The 17,382-nt window shown below is 42.9% G+C and overlaps 1 protein-coding gene across 2 annotated transcripts in view; it reads right to left on the reverse strand.

Annotated features, from left to right (window-relative positions):
- The window catches only part of PLCB2 (phospholipase C beta 2), a 53,012-nt gene extending 36,424 nt beyond the window's left edge, over positions 1 to 16,588 (reverse strand). The window contains exons 1-5 of one of the 2 annotated variants that reach the window (XM_080996510.1): positions 16,216 to 16,588; positions 11,857 to 11,934; positions 4,304 to 4,372; positions 1,505 to 1,645; positions 685 to 764 (exon numbers count right to left, since the gene is read on the reverse strand). In XM_080996510.1, coding sequence (XP_080852636.1) covers positions 685 to 764; positions 1,505 to 1,645; positions 4,304 to 4,372; positions 11,857 to 11,934; positions 16,216 to 16,299 — 452 coding nt within the window. In that variant the 5' untranslated portion in view covers positions 16,300 to 16,588. Of the gene's footprint in view, positions 1 to 684; positions 765 to 1,504; positions 1,646 to 4,303; positions 4,373 to 4,918; positions 5,019 to 11,856; positions 11,935 to 16,215 lie in introns of those variants that run through there. The other variant, XM_080996511.1, reaches the window with a different exon arrangement.
- Positions 16,589 to 17,382: the final 794 nt, after the last annotated feature.

The following is a 17,382-nucleotide window of genomic DNA, read 5'->3' on the forward strand; positions in this document are numbered from 1 at the left end:
TTCCACGTTGATTGGAAAAGTTATTAAATTCCACAGACTCGTCGCATTTGCAATCACAGGGAATCGTGAAGTGAATTGAAACTGAGATTTGGGCATCTTGTTTACTGATATCCCAAGCTAAACTCAAAGGCAACAATATTTCATATTGAGATGATTAATACAAGTCAGTGGAACTTGCCAGAGAATTAGCATCATGATGCTAAAAAGAATCTTCTGTTGATATCATACTTAAGCTTTCTGGATTGAATTGTTTATAGTACATTCCTCTCATCTCAGCACATGACTAGTTTCATGTCATCAAAATACAAAAGAAGTGTAACAGTTGGAATGATACACGCTTGCAGTGTATCATCACCTGATCAGGTCCTAGCTAGCCACGTCCTGTTTTGGGACACTATATGACATAAGGGACTGAAACAGGACATTCAACTCTCTCTCCCAGTTTTCCTTTTTCCAGCTGACATCCAGTATTCCATAGCTCTGTCCTCACTGGGCTGGCTTTTGGGGGGGAGGCACTGACACCTTACTTTTAAACTGTTGTTTTGTACTTTGCAAACTTGAGAGTTTCCATAAGCACCCCAAGGTTTATCCCACGCTTTCTGTTGGCACTCAACACTTTAGCATGCTATTTGAAGGAATAGCAGAAAACACTTGGTAGTATGAAGTTATTTGATAACTACTTACATTCTCTCCAGGAAGGAATAGCGGGAAGCATTATATACAAAGGGGTTCCTAGAAATGACCATGATATCATCTGCCCAAGCCTGAAAAAACAAGATGTGTGTACGCATGGAAAGACTGGAAAATGAACTGTGCAACACCCTCACTTCCAGTGCCGCTGAGCAAGCGTGTTATGGCCAAGTTCCACATGGAACTTGTTCATTCTCTGCCCTTGTTATCCTTTCTAAAGTGATGCCCTCCAGCTAGACAGCCATTGAAATAAATGATATTTAGTTTCTGGTATATAAGCCTTAAATCAGGATTTTAGTGGAACAAATTATTCTTTTCCCTGTTTAAAGAGTACATCTTACAGGTACCTGTCTATAATAAATAAAGAGCATCAAGGTAAAAAACCCACAAAAGTTTATTCATTAATTAACTTATATTCTGTCTTTCCTCCAAAGAGCTGAAGGTAAATAAGCAGACATCATTTTCTCAATTCCTGTTTTCTCAAGTTGAAAACAGGTGTGTCTTGCAAAGCATCCAGCAAACTTCATGGCCAGGCAGGGATTAAAACATTAATCTCTCATAGCCAAACCCAGCACTTCAAATATTTTACTGGCTTTCTCAGTGACTCAGCATGGAAGCTCCATTTATCTTTTTGCTTGAGCAAACTTCCAGGATAATTGAGGAGCAGGGCAGCATAAACTGCTCTTTTTGTGAATAACATGTGCTCACTCTTTGAAAAATAAGTCACTAGTGGACAGTTTGCCCATCTTCCCATCACTCCTTTCAGAACTCTTCACGATGCCCCAACCCAACCCCTTTTATAGTTTTTCAGTACCTTTCCAACATTTTCTTTATAGGAAACAAAATTGTGAAAAGTGAGATCCACCAAATCAGGACCAGAAACCACAGTCAATGTCTTGAGAAAGAAATTGTTGTCTGGGAAGTCCAGGTTGAAAACGTCTCGGAGCTTCTGGCTCTGCAAAGGATAAACAAGCATGAACATTCCAAGTAGGAATGCAGAGGGGAGGACAAGTTGCCTGCCTGAAACAACAAGAACTGGGTCAACCTTTTGCTTGAAATTCAAAGCGGAATGATTCAGCTTGAAGATCAGAAAACATTAACCAATATAGCATTTTTTAAAAATTATAATTCCCTTTACTCATTGAATAGTGTAGTACTTTATAGTAGCACTGTTTATAGAAGGGATGGGGAACTGGTGGCCTTCCAGATGTTGTTGGATTACTCTTATCTTCCCAGTGCTGGCTGACACAGATGTGATTTAGGAGCATCTGGAGTCACTAGTTCCCCATCCCTAGTTTACAGAAAAGTTTAACATGCTCCCACCCCAGCTTATTGAACTTCTTGCAGAAATACTATAACAGGGTCAGATGCTACAATAAGCTCAGAGCTGTCAGAAAATAATGGCAGCTTTGTGTCGAGATTGTCTCCTCCATTGTTTCTGGCCATGCCCACGATCAATGGCGGTTGTTCTCCGCAGCCCTCCAGGGGTTGCAGAGAAATTCAGGCAGGGGGAAGAGAGGAAATGAGGCATCAATCCTCTTGATGCTCTTCAGTGGGGATTTCACTGCATCCCACAGTGTGGCACAATCCCGTGTCTGCCAACTTGAAAGGCAGAACAGGAGCGATCTGGGAGTGTGCCGCTGCCATGGACGAGCCTCCATTACCAGCATGATTTGTGGAAGGTTCCTCTTCAATTTGGATAATTGGCATTCATCAAGAGGCGCTAAGCCTCATATGCTAAGAGGCTGCAATCAATCAGCTGCCGAAATAACCGGGACCGGTTTTCTGAAGGTATTTGAATGTTTTCTGAAGCTTGAGAATCCTTACAACAACCTCAAAGGAAAGAGGGAGGACAAGGAGCTTTGTGCTTTCTTATGGTTTTCTAATGGTCTTTCTATTTCTTGTCCTCCCCTACGATGAAGAGACATGTGCAGTTGCTACTTTGTTTGACACTTCAAAAACGGGGAGGGGCAGTGGCGGAGGAAGCCTCTCCGTCACCTGGGGCGTGGTGCTGAGGGGCGTGGCGAACCGCCCAGTAGCGCACGTGCGGCAGCCTGTATGGACTGCTGATTGAGTGCCATCCATATGGGCTGCTGTGTATATGGACCTGTACCCTTGGCTGCTCTACAGCTGGGGGGGAGGCAGTGGACCATCTTGTCACACACACCCCATGGTGGCACCCGGGGCGGACTGCTCCCTGCCCCCCCCTTTGTATGCCCCCAGGGAGGGGTGCTTTTCAATTATGCTTTACAAGGAATTTAATAAAGTTTTGCTATGCCCCCCCCCTTGACTGAGGCTGAATGGATTTTATTCATCACCACCGCCAGACCAGGGTGTTGTTGGAGAAATCCAGCGGGGGGAAAGAAAAACGACCTGCAACTGGATAGTTGCAGAAGAAAAGCTGATTCTTAGGAAAGTGTGTGCTGTGTATTGTGTGCTGAGAAAGAACTCCAGAGGGGAATTTAATGGCAGATGTCTGGAAAGTTCACTCTGTGAGATATTTATGGCTGTGGCTCGCATGTCAGCTTGATAACAGTGGAACTGAATGGAATGTGACCTTGTACCACTCAGATAAACACTGTAAAGAATTGAACAACAAAAGAAAGAACTGAACTCTTTTAACATTCGAAGTCTGGAACAAAAATGTACATGAAGGGCTACAAGTGAAATGGATTATATATTTACAACAGGAAAATGAGGTGCTGATTGTAAGGTAAAAAAGAGGACAGCTGGAAGAATGGTTTAATAGCAAGTGAAGGATGTCAACTGGAGACTAAATAAGAACTGGGCAGCTATGGGGGAATATATTGGACATATGATTGCAACAAGAGCGGGAAACCTGGTTTTAAGAAATTGTATTAAATTAAGTAATTTGGTTTGATTTTTAATAATTTGGAAAATCAATAAAAATAATATTTTTTAAAAAGAGAGATTGTTTCCTCCATGTTATAGTGAAACTTACAGTACCATACTTTTCAGGAAATGTGCATGTTTCACACCTTTGGTTCTTGACGCCAGACCACAGGTAAGTTTCACCACACATTATGGAAGGGAAGGGAACAAACTTCTCATGGGGCTAATATTTTTGCAGCAATCCTGTGTTTTTCACTATGTATAATTCTGTCCTAAAAACAAGGACTATGAGATATTGTCTTGTTAATGTGGGACTTTGTTGATTTTGACAAAAACACCCCATGCACACTGGATATTGCTTGCACCAACTTTAGCTTTCTTGGGAATGTCTTCTCTCTCTTTTAAATGTGGGCCTACGCATGACCATTTATTCACCAGACTTAAACTTTTCCCCCATTTGATTTTACCTATTTTGTAACCTCTTACATAAGCACTGTTTAGCAGTTTCTCCTGAACATTTTCAGATTTTGCACCCACCGTCCACTCCCAAATTTAGCAGTGCAAAAAAGGATACATGTTTCACTGGTCACACATTTCATACAGTCCAGTGTTACAAAACACACAATTTGCTACCACAAATGAAAAGAACAGCTCAGTCAATATGAGAGGAAGAAGTCAATTAACAAGTTACAATGGCATCTCCCAATGAGTATTGCATGGATAACAATTACTAATCCTATACACTATGCCACAAACTCACCTTGGGAATCTTTGCAAATTTCCCTATTCTAGTATCTCGAATGCTTGTAATCTCCAAAAATTCCATTTCCTGCAAAATATCAAAAATTAACATTCAAGTCCTGAGCAATTGTAAAGGAAAGGAAAGCACTTGCATTCACAAACCCATTACTCAGCAGCCTAATCACATCTTCTAATGTACAAAACAGCATGCATTAAACATTACCCATTTTTCAACAGATTCCATTAGGGGCAGGCCCAGAGAATGTTACCACTACTAAGCAGTAATTGGTAATGTCCAAAACATAACAGCTAGCCCAGTATCACTTTGATGTTTGGAATCTGTGTTATATAAAATGCAAGGTATCTTCTCAGAAAATTAGAATTCTTCTTAGCTTTAACTACTACAGCGACTCTCACATGAGTATTATATGAAAATATTGGGGAAATAAATGCCAGGTTCTGAAATGTTTGTGTATTATACTCAAATGGCAACTGGATCTTTCACTAGCTGTCTTATTTTGAGTATCACATACTAATGTTTGCCCTTTGAATTGGGCCTAGAAACAAACTGACAACCAATACAGGTGTTTTAAAACACGAGAGAGCTAAACGGAACCCGAGCCAGTAATCTGACCACTGCAATTTCCACCCTCCATTGCATTTTCCATGCAGTGTTATGAGCCACTGGGTTAGTTTATCTGAAAGGAGCTTGCTGGGAGAATTTGCCTCTGCAGAGGTCTTTAGCCCGCCGAGGACGCATTCTGATGACATCATTGGTTCACGCTACGCTGCATATACAGTGATCAGGGCAACCCACACAATACGGTAGCTTTGCACGTCTTCTTCTCCTTCTTGTACTTGCACTTTCTAACCTTCAAAGTCTGCTGGCTCTCAGCGGCATTAGCACCCATCAGCATGGGCAAGACCCCCTTCCCTGGTTACTGCTTAGCAACAGCAGTCAAATGATGGAAGCTTTAATGTAACACACCACTGATCTGCATCAATGCAGATCTTTTTTGTTTGGTTTTTACTTTCATAATGGGGTATAACAGCAGGGAGCTCAAGAAGCCTAAATCTCCCTTGTTTGTATTTTCAAATGCTGACAAGCAAATTTCCAAGAACATCACAATTCTCGTTTGCTGATTCAGGCCAAATGGCATATTACATGCCTCAGCCCTGATTATTATTATTTAACTTAAAAGCCGCTTCAATTTGTGAGCAGAGAAGGGGTGGGTGGGTGTGTAACCCTTTCCCTGCTGGCCATTTCCACACTCTAGATTGCTCACTTCATTCATTCTGGAAGAAAAACTTAGAAGGGGGAAGCAGCAGGAGGTGTGTAATTTGGAGAGAGAAAATAATGGGGAGGGGAAAGCTAATCACCCCACTGCGCAGTAACTTCACCACTCAAAATCTGGCATCTCACAGGATGCAAGATCCCATGGAATCTGATAGCGAAAACGTGTAAATGTTACATTATTGTGCACCCTTTCTGGCAACACCTTAAAATGGATAGGAATAGAATTCTTATCCCCAAAAGAACTACATGGATAAACCATTCTGACGGAACTTTTTGTACACTGCTGTACATTCGTACAAAAAGTCACTCCCCCTTGTACAAAAACTGGCTTCGGAACTGGACTGTTTGTTAGCTTGCCCAACAGCATTTGAGCTCACCTTTGTTTACAAGCTCTTTTCGCAAGTGGGAAACCAGCCTGCCACTGACCTCTCCCAGTTTGGAATTAAACAAACCACCATCCTACTCCCACATTTGTTTATTTTGCTTAGTATTCTAATCATAAGACTACTGAATTTTCCAGGCAAATGAGACACCTGAGTTATCACTACCTTCAGACAAGCCCATCTCTTCCGTTGACAAATTATTGAGCTATCTGCCAGCAACTACAAGCAGCAGAGTGCAAGAAGCCCCACTTCACTCTCTAGAAAACTCATCCCTAACTCAAAGGGTCCCTATACTGCAGCAAACTAGTACCTGGCAGAACCGTGAGTAAGCAGCAACTAGGTATCAGGAGGCCAGAGCTTTGTGTGCAACGTAGCCTGCCCTGCACCCCTAAGCTAGCCAGCTCCCCTCGGGTGTGGTGGAGAACACTGACCAGATTCACATCACACATTCAAAATGCTATGATACCACTCATGGCTCCCCCCAAAGAATTCTGGGTGCTGTAGTTTGTTAAGCATATGACTGTAGTTTGTTAAGCATGTTAAGGGTGTGACTTGACATGATTACAAGGTAAATGTCTCAATTTAGTGTGACATGTTATTCTAGACAAACATTTGAAGGCATAACTATCAGGGATTATTGGCCATGATAAGTGAATGGAGTTTCCAGGTCCAAATTCAATTATATCTCTGAATAGCACTTGCTTGGGAGCAACAGCTATTGTATTCATGCCTTGCTTGTGGTCTCCCTAGAAACATCTGGTTGGCCACTGTGGAAACGAGGGTGCTGGGCTAGATGTGTGTGTCGTTTGATCCACCTGGGATTTTCTTATTGTCAGCAAAGTCACTTAAATACAGTGGTACCTCAGGTTACATATACTTCAGGTTACATACTCCGCTAACCCAGAAATAGTGCTTCAGGTTAAGAACTTTGCTTCAGGTTGAGAACAGAAATCATGCTCTGGCGGCGCGGCGGCAGCAGGAGGCCCCATTAGCTAAAGTGGTGCTTCAGGTTAAGAACAGTTTCAGGTTAAGTACGGACCTCCAGAACGAATTAAGTACTTAACCCGAGGTACCACTGTAATGCAGACAGATTTCAGAGAGAAATGTCCTGATAACACATTGCAGAGCAAAATTGAATGAAAGCAATGTATAGTTTGAGGAGAAAGAAACAGAGAAGCTTTGCCTTTCTTAGTTAAGGTCTTGTACATAGCTCCCTCAGGGCTACATAGCCAATCAGGGCATGAGGTGACTCAGCAAACATCATGCCACTTGTTGTCTTGTTGCCAAACGAAACCTCCGCCACCCTATCTGGTTAGCAGACCTATTGATAGCAGAGTTAGCCCTTACGTTACAAACTGAATGATCCCTTTTGTTGGACTTCTACCACTTCTAGTCTTCCAAGAGGAAGTGAAACCTGACAAATTGTCAACCTCCTGACATAGTTACTGTGCATAGTTACTGCTATTGTCTTATTCTCAAGCTTCAGTTACTCCTGTGATTAAGAGAAGGAAGCAGCCCCAAACCACAGTATCATACTTAACTAGAAAGCAGAACTAAACGATCAGAGGCTCTCAGTCCCCGCTGGCCTGCTCTATCTCACTGCGTTTTCAGTTTTCATGAAGGAGAAGAAGACAGATGGCCTTCCTTTTCATGTGGATTATTGCTCCACTTACCAAACATCCTTACACCTGGCTGGTTCATGCATATCACTTGGAGCCACAGTTAAGCCTAACTGGTTTGGGAATAAATGTGGAGTGCGCTGGTGTATGGAGCTAGAATTACAGCTGATTGTTCCTCTTCATGCTGCTTCTGTGCTCACAGGATCTAAGCCATGGTTTCGGCTAGTATTGTGTCCAAAGAGAAGTAGTACCACACTATTCTACCTCAGTCAGACTACAACTGGAGTACTGTGTCCAGTTCTGGGTGCCACAATTTAAGGATATTGACAAGCTGGGATCGGTGCACAGAAGGGTGACCAAGATGATCAAGGGTCTGGAAACCAAGCCTTATGAGGAGCAGTTGAGGGAGTTTGGAATGGATGAGACTGAGAGGAGATATGGATTTATAATGAACTAAAAAAGGTATTTAAATATACCTTCTTGAAGAAACCAGAGGCCTTTCTCCTGGGCATAGTCGGCCAATCGGTGTTAAAAAAGGATAGAACTTTCTTTATGTATGCTACAACAGCAGCAAGAATACTTACTGCAAAGCATTGGAAGACACAAGACTTACCCACACTGGAGGAATGGCAGATGAAATTGATGGACTATGTGGAATTGGCGGAAATGACTGGCAGAATCCGTGACCAGGGAGAAGAGTCGGTGGAAGAAGATTGGAAGAAATTTAAAGACTATTTACAGAAATATTGCAAAATTAATGAATGTTAGAATGATGTTGGATTGAAGTTAAGTGGTTTCTAGCTGTACAGGTACAAAAGAATATGGAAAAATTGGTTTTTAATATGTAAAAATTTAAAGTTATAATATATCAAGATTAAAGATTAGGATTAAAAAGGAGGGAAAGGAATTGTTGGATTAACAAATTGAATTGGAATACAAAAGAGGGAGGTATGAGGAGGTCCGGGAAACAAGTAAATGTAAAAGAAGTGATGAAAAGATGGAATTGTTTTTAACTGTTTTTTCTTTTTTCTACTTTGTATTTTTCCTTTTTATTGTTAATTTTTTATTAATGTGATTTTTCTTCTTTTGAAACTTTAATAAATATTATTTTAAAAAAAGAGAGAGAGACTGAGAGGAGATATGAAAGCCATCTTCAAATATCTAAAGGGGTGTCACATGGAAGATGGCGCAAGCTTGTTTTCTCCTGCTCCAGAGGGTAGGTCCTCAAGCTACAGGACCAGTGGCTTCAAGTTACAAGAAAGGAGATTCTGCCTAAACATTCAGAAGAACTTTCTGACAGTAAGAGCTATTTGACAGTAGAATGGTCTCCCTTAGAAGGTGGATGTTTTGAAGCAGAGGTTGAATGGTCACCGGTCATGTGTGATCTAGTTGAGATTTCTGCATTGCAGGGGGTTGGACTAGACACTCAAGATCCTTTCCAACTCAACAATTCTATGATCCATTTGGTATCCACATACCAAAAATCCAGAAACCCATGGCAAGTTTTCAAGCTCCCCATAGGCATTTGGTTGGCAACTGTGAGAACAGCACACTAGATGCCATGAGACATTGGCCTAACCCAGCAGGCCCTTGTTATGTTCTTATGTTCCTTCTTTTCTCTGTTTTGCCAAATCTGCAGGACAAATCTACCCCAGTCTCAAATCTTCAAGGCATCTCTCCATGTAAGGCAACCTAGTGCTTCTATAAGTCCCAACTTTTACACAAGCAATGAACAACAAGTACATGCTTTGGCCAGGTGACAGTGGGAAGTGGCTCTTTGGAAGAGCTAAATTGGATGTGTCAAAGAGAAACTGAGTCTAAGAGGATGCCTAAAGAACACGTAGCACCTCCAGCCGTGACAGAGATACTGGAGAACTTTGTGTTTTCTACCCCCTGCATGTTCAATTCCATGCAAATCAGGAGCAAAATATTAAGAGCATCAGAAAGGTGCAGAATTAATGTCTGTGACGTCCCTTCCAAGTGAGGAAGTGTGGCTCAATGAAAGAGCACATGGTTTGTACTCAGAAAGTCCCAAGTTCCATCCTTGGCACCTCCAGTTAGAAAAGATCAGGTAACAGCTGATAGGAAAGTTTTCTGCCAGTCAGGGTAGACAAAGCTTCTAGCTGACCTGGCATAAGTCAGCTTCCTATGAGGCTTAGAGGCACATCATAGGTGATGTATAAGGTTGAGAGAAAAAGCGAATTTGGAGGTTACCTGCAGTAGAAAGAAGTGGTCAACAGGCATGGGGTATTCAATGCTCCTTTATTGTTACATTTCTGTTCTGCCCTTCCACCCAAGAGAGTCCAGGACAGCTAACACCAACGTGGTGAAGCAACACACCATTACAAATAAACATATTTAAAATCTTCATGCATTTAATATAGGCTTTTAAAAAAATGACCTTTGTCTAATATTTTAGAACACTACTGCATGAGAAAAGAATGTTCTCACACAATTAAGAATAAAATCATCATCATCACTTCCCACGAAGCATCTCCATACATAAAATAGTTAGCTTTCTAGTTTCCGCTCTCCATTGACTCACTGCTTTTCTCCAGAATTCCCCAGATGCACATGCTGCTCAGTCAGCAAATATAATTAATGCCCTTCTAGCTTGGGAGGGGCCAGAGCTCAGCAGCAGAACACCCTCCTTACATGCAGAAGTTGGGTGCCTGGTATCTCCAGATAAAAGGATGTCAAAGAGCAGAACTGGGTCAGGGACCTCCGTCATAAGTTCTAAACTTTGCATGATGCAAAGATAGGTGTAATGCTATGGCTGCTTTTTCTGAAGCCTCCAAGAAGAGCCCATCTGGAGTTAGAATAAAGGGGATCATTCCCACTTTTCTTCTGCCACCAAGCTGTCCCCCCCCCCAATCATAGGTGCAAACTTTTGCTTAGAACCCCACATGAATGGACCTGGAGTTGAAACCCACAGCTGCGTAGGAAGCAGCTGCCTCACAAAGAGTCAGATTGTTGGTCCATCTACCCCAGGGTCACCTACACTGACTTGCAGTGACTCTCTAGGGTTCCAGACAGGGGTCTCTCCCTGTCTTATCTCAAGATTCCAGGGATTGAACTTGAGACCTTCTCTATGCAAAGCAGATGCTTTACTACCGAGATACAGCCAGCAGAGAAAGAAGTAAGTGCACCTTCACCCTCTCCCCACTTCTTGGTCAAAGAATATGTTTGGGACTGGGTTAGATAGCTTGACAGAATGGTCTGATTTAGGAGACGGGAGCTTCATGGATGGGACCTATGTGCTTTGCCCTTCAAAGACTCAAACCCAAAGAGAACTAATGGTTCCTTATCATCCGGGGGGGGGGGTGACAAGTGGGGTTCCACAGGGTTTAGCCCTGGGCCTGTTGTTGTTCAACAGCTTTATAAACTACATGGATAAAGGATTTCAGGGGATGCTCATCAAATTTTCAGATGACATCAAACTAAGAGGGTAGCTAATGCTGCAGAAGACAGAGTGGGGATCCAAGATTACCTTTACAGATTGGAGAACCAGGCCAAAACTAACAAAATGAATTTCAATAGCGACAAATGAAAGGTTCTGCACTTAGGCAGGAATAACCACCTGCACAAATGTAAGATGGGGGACACCTGGTAGACCACAAGCTTAACATGAGTTAACAGTGTGATGTGGGGGGGGGGGGGGGAGAGAGAGCTAATGGTATTCTAGGCTGCATCAACAGAAGTATAGTGTCCAGGTCAAGGGGATTAATAGTACCGCTCTATTCTGCCTTGGTCAGACCACACCTGGAGTACTATGTCCAATTATGGGCACCACAATTTAAGAAGGATGCTGACTAGTTGGAATGTATGCAGAGGAGGGCAAGCAAGATGATTCAAGGGTCTGGAAACTAAGTCTTATGAGGAATGGTTGAGGGAGCTGGGTATATTTAAAGTGGATAAGAGGAGACTGATAGGAGATATGGGGGCCATCTTCAAATATCTAAAGGCTCCAGAGGACCGAAATCAATGGATTCAAGTTACAAGAAAGGAGATTCCAGCTAAACTTAAGGAAGAGCTTTCTGACAGTAAGAGCTGTTTGACAGTGGAACAGTCTCCGCCGGAAGGTAGTGGACTCTTCTTCCTTAGAGATTTCTAAGCTGAGGTTGGATGGTCATGTGTCATGAATGCTTTAGTTGAGATTCCTGAATTGAAGGGGGTTGGACTAGATGATGACACTCTATAATTCTATGATTCTATGACTCTGGTATCTTTTGACATCAACATCTCCAATTAAAGACTGAGGATCAGGACTTACCTTACTCTGCAAAGTCCAATAGAGATAAAAGCCCTTTGGGTCTACCCGCAGAATCACAGGAGAGGCAGTTGCTGTATCCTGACAAAACCAGAAAAGCAGGTTTGTTTGTTTGTTTGTTTGTTTGTTTGTTATTTGTATTTATTAGTCACTTTTTTTGCACTCAAGTGCACCAAAGCAAGTTATACAGTAAAAGAAAACAACAAAGGCAGTAAATAGCTCAGAAACTGTCATTTATGTGTTCTACTATATCTGTGAGGGAGAGGAAATGTCACTTCAGCTGCATGAGGTGGGCTGGAATGACATATATTTAGGGTAGGGGATGCCAACATTTTACCTGTTGGCAGGGCCTTGCAGAGCCAGGCAGAGGCCTGGCCCAGGTAGATAATGTGCCCCCCCCCGCACCTCCACGTTCACCCCAGTGCATCCCCTTCAATTGTGAATACGCTGACTGAGGCCCCCTTTGGAATTGGAAGCCCGGGCCAAGTGGCCCATATGGCTCCCCTCTGTCTGGGCTTGCCTGTTGGACTCCAACTCCCATCAGCCCCAGCCAGCGTGGTCAATGGCAAGGGATGATGGGAGTTAGAGTCCATCAACATCTGGATGACTCCATGTTAGCTGCTATTATTATGATTATGATTAAGATTATGATTGATTTAAGGTTTTCCCCTATGCTATCATTTAAGTTGACTTCTATCCACATATATTTAGGAATTGCTGTATCGTAAATAGAGGAATGTATCCCACATTAAAGCAGTACGAACTTTTCTACAGCTGAGTGGAATTCTTGTGCTGCCCTTATTCCTGCCCGTTCTGCCCCCCCACTTTCTTCATTAGCGGGATTTTCAGAGAGGAGAGAGAGAGATAGAGAGATTGGGGGAGAGGGTTTTAAAGCATGGGACAGAACTTCAGGAAAAGTTTGTTCTGGATTCCAAAATCGAAGTGGCTATTTTTTTTTTAGGTGTTTTAGTTGCTAATTTCACTATGTAATAATTACTTCCACTTTCTTCTCCAGATCTGACGTGAATGAGCTTGGCTACAATTCCCTTTTATACATCTAAAAGCATCTGGAGGAGAAAGTGGAATTCAAAATGTCACACTTGTCTAAAAGAAGAGATCCTGAAGTCTTAATCCAATTTGTGGGACTTTTAGTGGGGTAGATTTGCTGCCGCTTCTGTTTTCTGTGGTTTTACTGCTTTGTTTTTGCAGTTTTATTGTATTTGTTTAAACTAACTACTCAGTCAGCATTTGGATGTCTTTGACAGCAAACACCTTGATTTGGAAATGGGGAAGGAGTGGAAATTAATATGATAGAGGTGACAGCTGTGCCCGCCTTGTTTTGTGTGATCAGCCTTCTTCTGCATCATACAAGACTCTGAGCTGGTTTTAGTTCTTAAAATATCTATGACACTCAGATGTACTGAGCTGCACCGCACCACACAGAATGAAGACCATGATGAAGAGCTTTCTGTTTCACCATTAAAGCCATAGTTACATGGTCTATCTCCAAGTGACATATCTCCACTTACAGAAAACTTGTGGCTGCTGAGTCAGTTGACAGTAACGACCGACACAGCTGTTACCTGAGGGGGCAGCCAGGTGATAGATTCCTCCATGACTGATTCAGCATTTTAGCATCTGAGCTGGAAAGGCTGCTGAAGGAAAAGCTATCAAATATTGCAAGCACTGTGTACTATACTCCTGCCTCTGGATTTTGCCACCCACATTGAAACCGCTAGTGGCTTGGGATATTACACTGTCAGTAAGAAACTTCTGCTTGAGAATTCAAGAGCAATGATAATATAAAAGGTAAAGGGACCCCTGACAGTTAAGTCCAGTCGCGAACGACTCTGGGGTTGCAGCGCTCATCTCGCTTTACAGGCCGAGGGATCCGGCGTTTGTCCACTTCCGCAGACAATTTTTCCGGGTCATGTGGCCAGCATGCCTAAGCCACTTCTGGAGAAGCCAGAGCAGCACACAGAAACAGTGTTTACCTTCCCATCGGAGTGGTACCTATTTATCTACTTGCACTGCATGCTTTGGAACTGCTAGGTTGGCAGGAGCTGGGACCGAACAACAGGAGCTCACCCCGTCGTGGGGCCTCGAATTGCGACCTTCCGATCAGCAAGTCCAAGCGGCACAGTGGTTTAAACCACAGCACCACCCACACCCCAAATGATAATATAAAGGTCCTCAATAACATTTTTTAAAAACCCTCTATAATTAGTTAACGTCATCCAAAGGTATCTCCTTAATTAACATATGTGACCCCATATAATCTACACCAGTTTTTTTTAAAAAACAAACAAACACCAAAACAAAACAGGAAGGAGTGCATTTGGGCATCAAAGCACAATGGGGAAACATTTTTCTGGTTTGACCTGAATTCCAACACAGGGAATGAATATTGTCACCAATGCGGGACAATATTCTATACAGCTGAAGCCCTAAAAGCAGGGGCAGGGAAGCATTTTCAGCCCAAGGGCCACATTTCCTACTTTGTTTCCTCCAGAGGGCCACGTGATAATGGTGGGTGGGACCAGAGGCAAAAGGGAGTGGAGCGATGGACGTAAACTTTGCCTCTGTATATTTCTACATGTTCTCACACGCCTCTCTGTATCTTCTATCCAGATAAGCAAGAGGCATTGTTAGAAGAAGAAGAAGAAGAAGAGTTTGGATTTGATATTCCGCCTTTCACTCCCCTTCAGGAGTCTCAAAGCGGCTAACATTCTCCTTTCCCTTCCTCCCCCACAACAAACACTCTGTGAGGTGAGTGGGGCTGAGAGACTTCAAAGAAGTGTGACTGGCCCAAGGTCACCCAGCAGCTGCATGTGGAGGAGCGGAGACGCGAACCCGGTTCCCCAGATTAGGAGACTACCGCTCTTAACCACTACACCACACTGGCTCTCATTAGAGTTTAAGGACACACTCCAGCCAGGCCAAAAACACTTGGAGTGCGCAGTAGGTCCAGTGAAGTTTGTGGGGCTAGCTGGTGAGAGACCTAAGGGGCAAAAACAGATGGCTGCAGGGCCATATTTGGCCCCTGGACCGGAGGTTCACCAACCCTGCTCTAAAGGAAACACAGGTTAATGATGCAATCGCCCCGGTGCCAAACTGGAGGCCTCTAAAAGGACAGAAGGTGAGCCTGCTGGAAGAAGCTAGTGGTCCATCTAGTCCAGCATCCTGTTCTTACAGTGGCCGACCAGATGCCTGTTGGAAGCATGTAACCTGGATGTGAGCACAAGATAACTCTCCCCACCAGCGATTCCAGCAACTGGTATTCAGAGAGGTATACTGCCTTTGATAGTGGAAACCCATTGATGGCCTTCTCCTCCATGAATTTATCTAACCCTCTGTTAAAGACCTTTCATAGTTTGGGGACATCACCAAAGCATTCTAGGGCTTACTGCACATAAAGTGGCACAATGACATCCCCACATCATGTCGCTTTCTGCACAAAGGTTATGAGATGCTGCAGAGCCTTAGAGTACATGGACCTGTGGAAGAACCACACTGGCCTCTGTATTTGCCAATAGTCTTCAGACACATCATTTGAAACATGCAGTTGTTTCCTATTCATTCAAAGACCGATATTAATCATAGATCAACACGGTGAATTTGTCATTTGTGCCAGATAACGCAGCGTATACGAAGACTGTGGTTGACTTACTTTTGAAAGATCTCACAGATAATTGGATTAACTTGCAAAACCGCGGCCTCTTTAATGTGATTCTTCCCAGAGCAGATCCACCTTTATCACTTGTTATTTACAGAACTGTCAAAACTTACATTTGTTTCAACTGGCTGGTGATCAGCTCTTTTGTATGAACATGGCCTGTTGCTCTTTGTTTGATGCTGTTATATTTATAGTTATTTATTTGATATATGCTTTACTTTGGGTATTCAACAGGTTAAGCTTGAAGAATGAAGAAGATGATAGATATTAAATGAAGAAGATGATAGATAAATAAATATAGATAGATAGATAGATAGATGATACATAGATAGATAGATAGATAGATAGATAGATAGATAGATAGATGATAGATACTATTCCTCCACACTTCATAGCAGTGCCTTCCATAGGATGGCTGGAATATAATAATAATAATATCTCACAATAAAAATGCAGGAGTGGGCCCACCACAACTTTATAATTACTTTGCATAGTTTTCCTCTTTTTTACTCATCACTCATTGCTTCCCCCTAAATCTTACCACATGCAAACATTCATTTATTGCCCTCAACCACAGAAGGAGAGATTTACTCACTCACACAGCTGGGTAGTTATGTCTAGAACTCTTCCACTTCCTGCTTCTCAAGAGCCCCAAACCAGGGTGAATTAAAACCCACGGTACTCACATCATCCCACTTGATAAAGCGTTCACCTCTGGACATGTATTCCTTCACCTCAGGGGGAGTCAAAATAGGGGTAAGCACTGACATCTTGGCATTCAGATCCTGACTTGTAGGACTCTTGTTCTCAGCTGCCTCCTTCCAGTCTCTCTAGATCTCCTCACATAACGCTCTCCGTTGCTCCAGGAGCCAGAGATGCTTTATAGGCCAGAGAAAACACCAGGACGGCTCCACAAACTGAAAGCAGAGACGCTGATCTGCATGGCAAATTATCAGCTTTCCAGAAGAAACAGGTGAGCTCTGGAGAGCCAACAGCCCAGAGAATGTGGGGTGGGCAGGCGGAGTCGATTAGCAGGCTGTTCCTTGCAGAAACCCACAAGCAAGGGCTTCCTGTTATGAACTTCCTCATAAATGCTTCTGCTTCCCTCCTCTCAACTTTACAGTTGATTCATAAAGTATTTCAAAAGGGCTTGAAGGATTTCAGAGTTCCTTTTCAAAGCTGTTGTTTTGGTAACATTTCCTCCCTAAAAAGCTAAGGGAGTGGTATTATCTGCACAACACACACACACAACTACGCCTGGAAACTTAGGGGTGGGTGTGGGGTGGGGACTTGTTGATACCAAGATATCTCACTAGCAGTGAGAACTATTTGGGGTAAAACAAAGTATTTTCACAAATGATACTAAAGAATTGTGGCTAAAACTATGTTTCAGAGTATGGGAGGCCCACATGGACAAGAATGTACACCTGAATTTTTTAAAAATGGCTCTCTATTCTGCTTTCAATATTATATTGACAGGGTCACCGCTAGACATTTCACTGCCTGTGGCACAGCAGGAAATGGTGCCCCCTCCCCAACCCAAAGTCAAGGTGCGTAGTGTCTAAGGTCAACCAAGTTATGTTAGCATCTGAGGTAGAACATCCCACAAACACCTCTCCTCCATGGTAGCAAAATACAGTTATAATAAATTAGGCAGCAAACCATTTGCTGTCTTTCCATGGCACCCAAAATCTGCTGCCCGAGGCAGCTGTCTTGCTCTGCCTAATGGTTGGGTTGGCCCTGTTTATGAACAATATCTAACAGACAGAATAAGCATAACCCCGGTGACCTGGAAGTAACTCCCATTGAACTTAATGAGATTTGCTTCTGAGCAGATAGATATGCCTTTGCAT

This window comes from Podarcis pityusensis (assembly GCF_964106645.2).
Source record: "Podarcis pityusensis genome assembly, chromosome: 1".
Classification (NCBI taxonomy): domain Eukaryota; kingdom Metazoa; phylum Chordata; class Lepidosauria; order Squamata; family Lacertidae; genus Podarcis; species Podarcis pityusensis.